At 41.2% G+C, this 12850-nt stretch overlaps 1 protein-coding gene across 3 annotated transcripts in view; it reads right to left on the bottom strand.

The window, feature by feature from the left end:
* Positions 1 to 12850, bottom strand: part of rbms3 (RNA binding motif, single stranded interacting protein) — an 807584-nt gene that overhangs the window by 6119 nt on the left and 788615 nt on the right. For 2 of the 3 annotated variants that reach the window (XM_061882138.1, XM_061882137.1), the window contains exon 14: positions 9760 to 10145. In XM_061882138.1, the coding sequence (XP_061738122.1) occupies positions 10142 to 10145 (4 nt within the window). In that variant the 3' untranslated portion in view covers positions 9760 to 10141. Of the gene's footprint in view, positions 1 to 9759; positions 10146 to 12850 lie in introns of those variants that run through there. The other variant, XR_009803506.1, reaches the window with a different exon arrangement.

Raw genomic sequence — 12850 nt, forward strand, 5'->3', positions numbered from 1 at the left:
GGGTAAGATTTTGAAAAAACTTCGAAAAAAACTTCGAAAAATAAAATAAGTCACTGGGAACGGATTTTTATTGGTTTTAACCCTTATGAAACTGTGATAATGTTCCCCTTTAACTTTAACAGTTCAAGGAACAAAACAGGAAGTACATTTTCACCCAAAGCACCTGCAATGAGCAAACTCGCCCAAAAGATGGCGCCGTAGCACAAACAAAGACGCCCCTCTGTGTCTCAGTGTTTTATGGGAAAATGTTTGTTGAATTTTTCCTTGCCGGTAGCAAGGAAAAATCCAGAAATTGGCCGCAGGATTCAAAGCGTGGGAACATTTTTTGCAGCTCATAGTCTGGAAAAAAACGGCACTCAAGGATTTATTGTATGATTTCACATTCTATAACATGTACGATCAATAATTCCATAAATCACAAAATTGGAAAACTGAACACTGCGCCTTATGTTACGTATTGCCTAAAATGCCTTTTTACAGCCAGGTGGGGGCGCTGTCGGAATCAGTGCTAGTTTATTTAAAGGCAAAATTACTGTTTTACTCTCGCAGATTGGGTTATGTGTCACAATTGTCCTCAAAATACAATATTTTGAAGTCTCTGTCTCGGTCAGTGTATGTTTTGGTCTTTAAATTTACAAACACTGATTGGTGGAAAACAGTTGGAGGTGTTCCTAAAAACGTTTTAAAAAACGCGCAGTGACTTGTTTAGTTCTTATTTCTTGTGTATTTGTATTACAAAGTACTTGACAACGGAGAGAAAGAAGAACAAAAGCAACTTACAACTTGCAGAAACTTTAAGTGTGCTGAAAACGGGGATCAGTGGAACGACCTTGCAGATTTTTTCTACTTTCAATATGCAGTTTAATGTTGTTTATTCATTTTTACGAACTTCATTTTCACACACAAAAACTAAGAGAAGTGGACAAAATCTTTTAAATGTATCTCCAGAGGAATATGAAGTATTCTGCTGGACTCAAAGCGGCGACTTCAGCTACTTACCATATTTTTCGGACTATAAGGCGCACTTGAAATATTTAAATTTTTTCAAAACCCGACACTGCGCCTTATAACCCGGTGCGCCTAATGCGCGGAATAATTCTGGTTTTGCTTAACAACCTCGAAGCAATTTTATTTGGTACATGGTGTAATGATTAGCGTGACCAGAGGATGGCAGTCAGATATAAGAGATACATGTTGACTGCAAAATGATGGCAATATGACTCAAGTAAACAACACCAACATTTTATATGTTCCATTAAAAATATAGAACATTACACACGGTGCTAAAAAATCTATCAAAATGTTTTAGTACGACTTTGGTAAGCAATGAAGCCGCACCGCTTGATGGATTGTACTGTGCTTCTACATACAAGTATTATTATGGTGTGTGTGTATGTAGTAAGACATTATCTGCCGTTTTGTTTCGCAATATTATGCAAAAGCAACTTTTATTACCTTCTGGTATGTGCTGATCCGTATAAGTCCTGAAAATTTGCGCGCGTCCGCCTTTCTAGTCCGCAATTACACTGTAGTCGATAAGCTTTTTCTTTTTTCTCTATCTTTTTGTTATGTGACATTCATCCTCCACTGTTGCCATTTCTAACATAAAGTAGTGTAAAGTTCTTTCTAGTCCGCAATTACACTGTAGTCGATAAGCTTTTTCTTTTTTCTCTATCTTTTTGTTATGTGACATTCATCCTCCACTGTTGCCATTTCTAACATAAAGTAGTGTAAAGTTCTTACTTATATCTGTCAGTAAACTCGCCATGAAAGTGCAAAAATATACCGGTGTAGTGAGTTTACTTTATTCACCCAAGGAACTTGAGTTATTACAGAGTTCCGGTCGGACGGTTTTTCACGGGATGAGGAGATGCCGCTCTGTTGTTGATTTAAGTAAAGTCTGAATGTCATCAAAACAGTTAGCTGCATCTTTTGACACTTCTTCCACTCCCATTCTTGCACGCTACACCGCTACAACAAATATGACGGTTGACGATGGAGGTTTTGGGGCGTGGTTGGGGGGTGGGAGGGGATTATATTGTAGCACTAGGAAGAGTTAGTGCTGCAAGGGGTTCTGGGTATTTGCTCTGTTGTGTTTTTGTTGTGTTACGGTGCGGATGTTCTCCCGAAATGTGTTTGTCATTCTTGTTTGATGTGTGTTCAGAGTGTGGTGCATATTTGAAACAGTGTTAAAGTTGTTTATATGGCCACTCTCAGTGTGACCTGTATGGCTGTTGACCAAGTATGCTTTGCATTCACTAGTGTGTGTGTAAAGCAGCATATATTATGTGGCACTCTGTTTGTATGGATGAAAAGCGGACGTGACGACAGGTTGTAGAAGACGTTAAAGGCACACCCCCAATATTGTTGTCCGGGTGGAAATCAGGAGAAATTCGGGTGAATGGTTGTCCCGAGAGATTTTCGAGAGGGGCACTGAAATTTGGGAGTCTCCCGGAAAAATCGGGAGGTTTGGCAAGTATGAGTACGGTTGACCTGTAATGTAATTTCCCAAGATGCATTGCGGTAGCAGGGAACTTCTTCCACTTGGGGCTCAACAGCAAGCGCCACCAACACAAAAAAACTCCCTTCTTTTCCGGAAGAAATGCTTTTTTTGAGGGACGCTGGAGTGGCTCCTTTTGTCCCAGAGGGAGACAATTTGGCCTTGCTAAGCCTCATTGCACGAATGACTTAAATTGGTTCGTGGTCACGCTTTTGCACCTCCCGATAAAGAGACGACACCTCATAGAGGGCATGAGAGAATGGCCACCAGGGAGAGAATGACAGCGAGGGGGAAAATGAGCGCGGCGGATCCTGACTTGGCCTTTTCACATTAGCAGTGTCAGTGAAGCATGGACACAAAAAAGGCTTCTTTTTTTTTTTTTTTTTGTAGAGTGGATGGGACAAAGCAGGCAGAAATACACAAAGCCCGGCAAACATGATGAGAATCAGGTGTCCTAATCACTTGGCCCAGCTACAGTTGTATAAAATCAAGCACTTAGGCATGGAGACTGTTTCTACAAACATTTGTGAAAGAATGGGCGTGTGGAAATGCAACAAATCCAGTCGTGAAATGTCCTCGCTCCTAAATATTCCAAAGTCAACTGTCGGCTTTATTATAAGAAAATGGAAGAGTTTGGGAACAACAGCAACTCAGCCACAAAGTTGTAGGCCACGTAAACGGACAGAGAGGGGGCAGTGTAGGAATTATGATGCAGGGTTGTTTTTCAAGAGTTGGGCTTCGTCCCTTAGTTCCAGTGAAATAAACTTTGAATGCTCCAGGATACCAAAACATTTTGGACAATTCCATGCTCCCAACTTTGTGGGAACAGTTTGGAGCGGGCCCTTCCTCTTACAACATGACTGCACAAAGCAAGGTCCATAAAGACATGGATGACATAGTCTGACGTGGCTGAACTTGACTGGCCTGCACAGAGTCCTGACTTGAACACGCTAGAACACTTTTGGGATGAATTAGAACGGAGACTGAGAGCCAGGCCTTCTCGACCAACATCAGTGTGTGACCTCACCAATGCGCTTTTGGAATAGTTCCTATAAACACACCCCGCAACTTTGTCAACAGTCTTCCCAGAAGAGTTGAAGCTGTAATAGCTGCAAAAGGTGGACTGACATCATATTGAACCCTATGGGTTAGGAATGGGATGGCACTTCAAGTTCATATGTGAGTCAAGGCAGGTGGCCAAATACTTTTGAGAATATAGTGGACGGTGAGTGATGGATTGTTTGTGCAAGAATACCCCCTCCCACAGGGTATTAGGAAATGAATAGTCAAGATAACAGAGACAATTGTATTCGGACTATAATGACAGTAAGGAACCTACCCTGAATAATTTAATTACCATAACTTCTGGACTATTTATACTTCTTTTTTTTTTTTTTTTACTAAACTTTAAACACTACAGCTTATATGGTGCACAAAGCAAGGTCCATAAAAACATGGATGAGAGTCTGGTGTGGATGAACTTGACTGGCCTGCACAGAGTCCTGACCTGAACCTGACAGATTACCATAATTTCTGGACTATATGCATATTTATACTTTTTTTTTTTTTTTACTAAATTTTAAACCCTACGGCTTATATGGAGTTTTCTTTGCTAACAGTCAGCCATAATGTTTTGTGTTCAACAAGTAGTTGTCATTAAATGCAAGCAGAGACACTGGAAAGGTGCGTTATGGTTTGTGCTACGGCGCCATCTTTTGGAACAGTCCACCCCCTTGCACGTGCTGCGGTGTGAACGACTGCAGTATTTCCTTCTGATGAAGTGTTCTAACCTGGGTACAAGTACCATTCAATATTGTACTCGTCCGTAGCGTTTCTACTCACGTGCATTCTTCATTCATCTCTCCAAGCAACGGTTGTAGGATTTCCAATATAACTACGACTATTCATACTAACTAAACCGTCCCGTGTGAGGTATTTTGCATGTGCTACCGTAATAGTGTCGTTAGCATTAATTCCTGCGCTAACATGTGTCCGTGGTAGTATTATTAAATTACAATGGTATTCTTTTTGTATTGTTTCACTTTCACAAATTCCTCAGTAAATTTACCAAAACATCACTGTGGAGTTATTGAGTCTGTTTAGCTGATTGGATCAATCAAACAATCAAAGGTTATTTATTTAGCCTTAAATCACAAATGTTTCAAAGGGCTGCACAAGCCACAACGACATCCTTGGCTCTGATCCCACATCAGGGCAAGGAAAAACTTAACCCAATGGGATGACAGTGAGAAACCTTGGAGGGGACCACAGATGTGGAAACCCCCAACCCCGGGTGACCGGTACCATGGACGTCGAGTGGAACTAGTTAATAGTGTGGGAGTACAGTCCATAGTGGGGCCAGACAGAGTGAAGACTGGTGGTTAGAGTGTCTGCCCTGAGATCAGTAGGTTGTGAGTTCAAACCCCCGGCCGAGTCATACCAGAGATGATAAAAATGGGACCCATTACCCCCCTGCTTGGCACTCAGCATCAGGGTTGGAATTGGGGGTTAAATCACCAAAAATGATTCCCAGGCGTGGCCACCACTGCTCCCCTCCCCTCTCAGGGGGTGCTCAATGGTGATGGGTCAAATGCAGAGAATAATTTCGCCACACCTAGTGTGTGTGTGACAATCATTGGTACTTTAAACTATAACAAGTCAGCATTGCAGTGACGTCATCAACTGAGGTACAGTTGAGTTGTCCACCCCGAGTCCCGACTTTGAACAGCTAGCGCTTCATCTGCGGTCACCTAATCTGTGCCCCAGAGCAGAAAAGAGACGGCAGATCAACTGGTCTAAAAGGGGGGCCTATTTAAAGGCTAGAGTATACAAATGACTTTTGTACCCACTAGTTCCAGCAGCGGTGGTATAGGGGTTAGTGCATGTGCCTCACAATACCAAGGTCCTGAGTAGTCCTGGGTTCAATCAGGATCTTTCTGAGTGGAATTTGCATGTTCCGGGTACTCAGGCCTCCTCCCATCGCCAAAAACGTGCACCTGGGGATAGATTGATTGGCAACACTGAATTGGCCCTAGTGTGTGAATGTGAGTGTGAATGTTGTCTATCTGTGTTGGCCCTGTGATGAGGTGGCGACTTGTCCAGGGTGTACACCGCCTTCCGCCCGAATGCAGCTGAGATAGGCTCCAGCACCTCCGGTGACCCTAAACAGGTAAAGCGGTAGAAATAGATGGATGGATGGATAATTCCAGCAGCTAGTGGGTCCATGATGAGGACTTCTGTTTTGTTTAATCTTCCGTTTTACTGCCGTGTTATAAACAACGTTTGGAAACAATTAAGGTATGCAAATAGACATTTACAAAATATTTCTGTGTAAATAACTCATTTTGGAAAGTATATATATACTGTATGTGGCTTATAATCCGGTGCAGATAATATATGTAATAAAAAAATAAATAAATTTAAGATTTAGTAGGTGCGGCTTTTATACTGGTGCGCTTTATAGTCCTAAGGTAGTTCTAATCAAGATATAACAAACAAGTGATTTTAGAAAATGTGTGTGTCAGCCACCTATTTAGATCTTCGCCGTACTGACGTCAAAGCAGGGAACAGCTTCACACTGAATTTTTCTGGCAAATGCCTGGAAACGCAATCACGTAAAAGCCAAAAATCCAACTGGTGCTTGAGTTTAAAATGTTTTTTTGTCCTAAAAACCCTCATGTTTGGCTTTTAACTGATGTCTTTCTAGTTATGTTATGTTTGTTAATTACTTCCAAGGCAACACAAGCACAACCCCGCAAACAGCAGGGAAGAGATTCACACGGCCCCTTTCCTGGGTACATCTCGCATGAGAGGTGAGAATCATTTTGCAATGCAGTCTGCTAAAAATAATGGAAAGCGCCACTCTACATAGGAAAGGACGCCGTGGCCAAAAGTTGGAATTTCTACTAAACACATTCCAAGATATTCATCGCTCTACAGATGCCTTGCGGCGAAAGTGGATTGTGCACTCCCAACCTGTCACGTTTCATGTGTCAGGTAGACCTTGACAAATGGGACCATTTGAATCCCCTTCCCACTTTACTGCTGGAGTGACCAAAAAAACCCAATGCTAACTTTGTTTTTGTTTTAGACAACTCGCAAGATTGGTATGCGGGAAAAAGAAACACAAAAAAACTGTAATCGACAATGAATGTTACAGAGAATGCACCCAGGGGATTTGAACGCAACGTAACCTTTTCCACCTGTTCAAAGAACATCATAGAAACTCATTTTTCCATTTTTAAGAAAGTGCTCAGTCAAGCTCTGCGTGATTATTTTAAGTGGCCACCATGATTTTAAATGTTTCAAACACGTCAAAAGCTTCATGGTGGTTACAATTTTGATAAATCACCGTTTTTTTTTTTTTTTTGCTCTTTCCCTGAATTGGCTTTTCATTGTTTTGTTCCGTTTTAAAGAAACGGTCTGATTCCAATGGTCTTTGGGAAGTTATTCATGGGAGGTCCGAGAAGGACATGTGAATTGTAAAGTGATCGCAACCCCACAAGCTGATGAATGACGGCCATCAAAACCAGGGGAGTGGAGTCAACTCGCCCTGACCTGGCAAGGATCGAGACGGAGCATTAGTTCTGGGGTAAAAAGGTCATTGAAGGAAAACCGCTCTTGTTTTGGAAATTTGCCCATCGTCCACAATCCTTCTGTGAAACAAGAACAAGCGTCATTCTCGTGTCAGTGCAATCTAAATAGTGAAAAACTGCTAGCAAGTGTCGACGAACGATGCAGATAATGTGGATAGACTTGTTTCGCTTAAAAACCCCCTCTAAGAAACATTTCAACGATGTTTTATATACATGCTGTAAGTATGTATGTAAAGTAGTGGCAGGCACATTCATGAGAACATGTAATATTCAAAAATGCTTTCAGATTTTAATCATGATCGCAACTTTTTTTGTAACAAGCGCGACTTGCAGCTACTGCGTGTTCAATGTTTGCTTCCACTAATCATGGCAGACCTAATAAGAGACGATGGATACGACTACTTTGAAAAATGATAATCCAGAAACGTAACTTTTTGAGCCTGAACATAAGGAGGATGAGTTTTACAAGCTGGGTGTGAAGCAGATCCAGCTTTAGTGAAACACAAAGCACACGTCTTAGAATGAGCTCTATGCGTTTTAATTGATAACATACTGAACGCACAACATATGTACTCACAGGGATGACGACTGATTGGATTGTTGTATATTTCAGCACCAGACTTGTGCTTCAGGTTGAGCAGGTAAATTCAATTCAATCAAGTATCTTGCTGAGTCTACCTAGCGATGTTGATGAGTCTAGGTCGAAAGCCAGTATCCACTGATTTAGTCGGTCCGGAGTTTTACTTGGTAATGTATGACATTTCAAAGTTGACCAACTTCTTGGCTTATGGCCACAAACTTCTACTACAAAAAGTGTGAGGCATGATTTACGATCCAGAATTAACTTATCCAAACTCAGAGGCGATTCAGCAGCAGCAGCTCAGTAGCTAGCTAAGTTAGAGTTTCTGCCCTGAGACCGGTAGGTCGTGAGTTCAAACCCCGGCCGAGTCATACCAAAGACTATAAAAATGGGAGCTATTACCTCCCTGCTTGGCACTCAGCATAAAGGGTTGGAATTGGGGGTTAATTGACCAAAATGATTCCCGGGCGCGGCCACCGCTGCCGCTCACTGCTCCCCTCACCTCCCAGGGGGTGACCAAGGGCGATGGGTCAAATGCGGAGCATAATTTCACCACACCTAGAGTGTGTGTGACTATCAGTGGTACTTTTTACAATTCACTCATGGCAGGAGGAGCAGTGTGAGTGTCTCTGTGTCACTACGCCAGAAAAGTAGTTCCTCTGCGTTAGCGCTTACAATAGCGATGGATGCATGTGAATGAAGCGTTTATGGCAGTTTTTGGATGTTTTATAGGCAAAATAGTTTGATACCCATTGTCTTCATCGTAAACCGCTTCTTGCTAGCCGTTTTTTACTATTTAGGATGCACACTAAAGAGAAAGACATTTGGTCATGTCTCATATAAAAATTGCAGATGGGCAAAATTCCCTGTTTTAATTTTGAAAATAAAATTGTAAATCCTGTCGCTCGTAATTAATGTTATTTTAAGTTGAAATTGTACGTGATCCCACGGACCCTTGCGGCCCACAACTTTTCGGTGGTGCTGGGAAACTAGATGAGAATAAATCTTGGAAAACTGCCACCGCTCATAAAAAAAAAAAAAAAAAAAACACCTTATGTGTGTGCAGGTGCATGGGTCATTATCAAGGGGTACGTAAGGGAATGGTCCAGCCGTCAAAACCAAATAAAAAAACAACAAGAGCAATAACGACAACAAGAACAACAGCAATATCAACATCAACAACACCATCAACATCAACAACCAACAGAAAAAATGAGACGGGGAAAATAAACAGAGTGTATCTTCATCTTTGGTATAAAAATGGCCATTTGTGGGCTGTATTTGATCCACAACTAGGAAAAACTACAGAAATTGTCAACAATTTCCTCTATTGCTTTTGCACTGATTGAACATTTTTGTTGCACTGCCTTGTTTTTTTTTCTTTTCGCCATTATATATTTTTTTGTACATTTTATCTTTTTTTTTTTTTTTTTTTTGCAGTGTGACAAGCAAAGCAGGCTAAAAACATCTTCAAGCTCATAAAAAATGCGGCAGATAAAAAGCAGTCGGGTGATTGACAGCAACATTGCTTGGTAAATAATAATGGTGACCATAAAAATAAAAAAAAAAAGCTTTTTTTTTTTTTACTGCATACACAATGCAGCTTTTTCCTCACTGTGAAAAAATCTCAAGTCACCCCCACCCCACTTCAGGCATTTTGCTATCTTTTTAACATCTAGTTACTTCTGACATAATAATCATCAACCCCCCCCAAAAAACACTTTTCTCTATTAAATCTGTACAGTTTATGTGATAGATTCTGTTTCCTCGTCATCGCTCAGTTCCTCGGAACTCCCCGTGCGCCAAAAGACTGACTTTTTTTTTTTTTTTGTCTGTTTGTTTTTTTTCCCAACCAGACGTCAGACTTTAGCTTGTAAAAAGTCTCTGTCCGGCGCCCTTGAAATTAAGGCCATGAAGATTCGAGAAGGAAAAAAACAAACAAAAAAACCCCCAAACATCTGGTTTTAAAATATATCTAGAAAACTAAAAACGTAACACTAGAACGTAAGAAATACTGAAAACTAACCGTAGCTTAATATCTGAGGAAGACAATCTTCGGTGTGTATCTCAAACGTGACTCCTCCTTTCTAATTACAAAATAAACTTCACATTCATTTTTTGTCTTTTTTTTTTTTTTTTTTAGTGTTGTTTTTTTTAATATTTATTTTCTTTGAGAAATTTTCTCGCTTCATCCCAGCCCTTCAGGCAACTTTTCCCGTCTTAAAGAATTCCACTCCTTTGCACTGTGCCCTGCAATTTCCCAAACGCCCTTCTCAGCATTCATTGCTTCCTTATTGTTTTTTGTTGTTTTTTCTATTGTTGACCAGGTAGAAAATGAAAAAAGTGTCTCTTTTTTGGTGCCTGGGCAATCTGGAAGCAATCTCTTTCTTCCCCACTCACATTCACAGTGCAGCCACCTCATGTCTCAAGGCAACGCTGTCACAGGAACATTCTTTGAGGCCGTTGTTATCTGATGGAAAAGAAGAACATGTTGGAAGGAAAGAAGGAGAAAGACAGAAAGCGATGCATTTGCAATCAAAATATGGCAGACAAAAGAGGCAACAGGAAAATAAGAATTGAGGTTAAAATGTGTTTTAAATAGGCTGAGATAAGACAGCTCTAGACTAGGATCCATAGTATACATCTTCTGCAATTTACCGTATTTTTCGGATTATAAATCGCTCTGGAGTATACGTCACACCGGCCGAAAAAGCATAACAAAGAAGGAAAAAATATATACAGTGGGGCATTAAAGTATTTAGTCAGCCACCGATTGAGCAAGTTCTCCCTCTTAAAATGATGACAGAGGTCTGTAATTTTCATCATAGGTACACTTCAACTGTGAGAGACAGAATGTGAAAAAAAAATCCAGGAATACACATTGTAGAAATTTTAAATAATTTATTTGTAAATTATGGTGGAAAATAGGTATTTGGTCAACCATTCAAAGCTCTCACTGATGGAAGGAGGTTTTGGCTCAAAATCTCACGATACATGGCCCCATTCGATCTTTCCTTAACACGGATCAATCGTCGTGTCCCCATAGCAGAAAAACAGCCCCAAAGCATGATGTTTCCACCCCCATGCTTCACAGTAGGTATGGTGTTCCTGGGATGCAACTCAGTATTCTTCTTCCTCCAAACACGACAAGTTGAGTTTATACCAAAATGGATACTGTCTTGGTTTAACTCTTATCTTACTGATAGGATGCAGTGCGTCTCCCATAACAGTGTGACCTCGGACTATGTTAAGGTAACGTGTGGAGTTCCCCAGGGTTCGGTCCTTGGCCCTGTACTCTTCAGCATCTACATGCTGCCGCTGGGTGACGTCATACGCAAATACGGTATTAGCTTTCACTGTTATGCTGATGACACCCAACTCTACATGCCCCTAAAGCTGACCAACACGCCGGACTGTAGTCAGTTGGAAGCGTGTCTTAATGAAATTAAACAATGGATGTCCGCTAACTTTTTGCAACTTAACGCCAAAAAAACGGAAATGCTGATTATCGGTCCTGCTAGACACCGACCTCTATTTAATAATACAACTTTAACATTTGACAACCAAATAATAAAACAAGGTGACTCTGTAAAAAATCAGGGTATTATCTTCGACCCAACTCTCTCCTTTGAGTCACACATTAAAAGCGTTACTAAAACGGCCTTCTTTCATCTCCGTAATATCGCTAAAATTCGCTCCATTTTGTCCACTAAAGACGCCGAGATCATTATCCATGCGTTTGTTACGTCTCGTCTCGACTACTGTAACGTATTATTTTCGGGTCTCCCCATGTCTAGCCTTAAAAGATTACAGTTGGTACAAAATGCGGCTGCTAGACTTTTGACAAGAACAAGAAAGTTTGATCACATTACGTCTGTACTGGCTCACCTGCACTGGCTTCCTGTGCACTTAAGATGTGACTTTAAGGTTTTACTACTTACGTATAAAATACTACACGGTCTAGCTCCAGCCTATCTTGCCGATTGTATTGTACCATATGTCCCGGCAAGAAAACTGCGTTCAAAAGACTCCGGCTTATTAGTGATTCCTAGAGCCCAAAAAAAGTCTGCGGGCTATAGAGCGTTTTCCGTTCGGGCTCCAGTACTCTGGAATGCCCTCCCGGTAACAGTTCGAGATGCTACCTCAGTAGAAGCATTTAAGTCTCACCTTAAAACTCATCTGTATACTCTAGCCTTTAAAAAGACCTCCTTTTTAGACCAGTTGATCTGCCGCTTCTTTTCTTTCTCCTATGTCCCCCCCTCCCTTGTGGAGTGGGTCCGGTCCGATGACCATGGATGAAGTACTGGCTGTCCAGAGTCGAGACCCAGGATGGACCGCTCCCCTGTATCGGTTGGGGACATCTCTACGCTGCTGATCCGCCTCCGCTTGAGATGGTCTCCTGTGGACGGGACTCTCGCTGCTGGGTGGGTGTGAGTTTTCCTTGCCTTTTTGTGGGTTCTTTCGAGGATGTTGTAGTCGTTATGATTTGTGCAGTCCTTTGAGACATATGTGATTTGGGGCTATATAAATAAACATTGATTGATTGATTGATACATGGATGATACAGCAGAGGATTGGGAGAATGTCATGTGGTCAGATGAAACCAAAATAGAACTTTTTGGTATAAACTCAACTCGTCGTGTTTGGAGGAAGAAGAATACAGAGTTGCATCCCAAGAACACCACACCTACTGTGAAGCTTGGGGGTGGAAACATCATGCTTTGGGGCTGTTTTTCTGCTAAGGGGACAGGACGATTGATCCGTGTTTAGGAAAGAATGAATGGGGCCATGTATCGTGAGATTTGGAGCCAAAACCTCCTTCCATCAGTGAGAGCTTTGAATGGTTGACCAAATACTTATTTTCAACCATAATTTACAATTAAATTAATAAAAAATCCTAGAATGTGAATTCCCGGATTTTTTTTCACATTCTGTCTCTCACAGTTGAAGTGTACCTATGATGAAAATTACAGACCTCTGTCATCATTTTAAGTGGGAGAACTTGCACAATCGGTGGCTGACTAAATACTTTTTTGCCCCACTGTACGTCGCACTGTGGTATAAGTCGCATTTTTGGGTCAAATTTATTTGATAATATCCAACACCAAGAATAGACATTTGAAAGGCAATTTAAAATAAATAAAGAATAGTGAACAACAGGCTGAATAAGTGTAC

Source organism: Nerophis ophidion, linkage group LG21 (genome assembly GCF_033978795.1).
Source record: "Nerophis ophidion isolate RoL-2023_Sa linkage group LG21, RoL_Noph_v1.0, whole genome shotgun sequence".
NCBI lineage: Eukaryota > Metazoa > Chordata > Actinopteri > Syngnathiformes > Syngnathidae > Nerophis > Nerophis ophidion.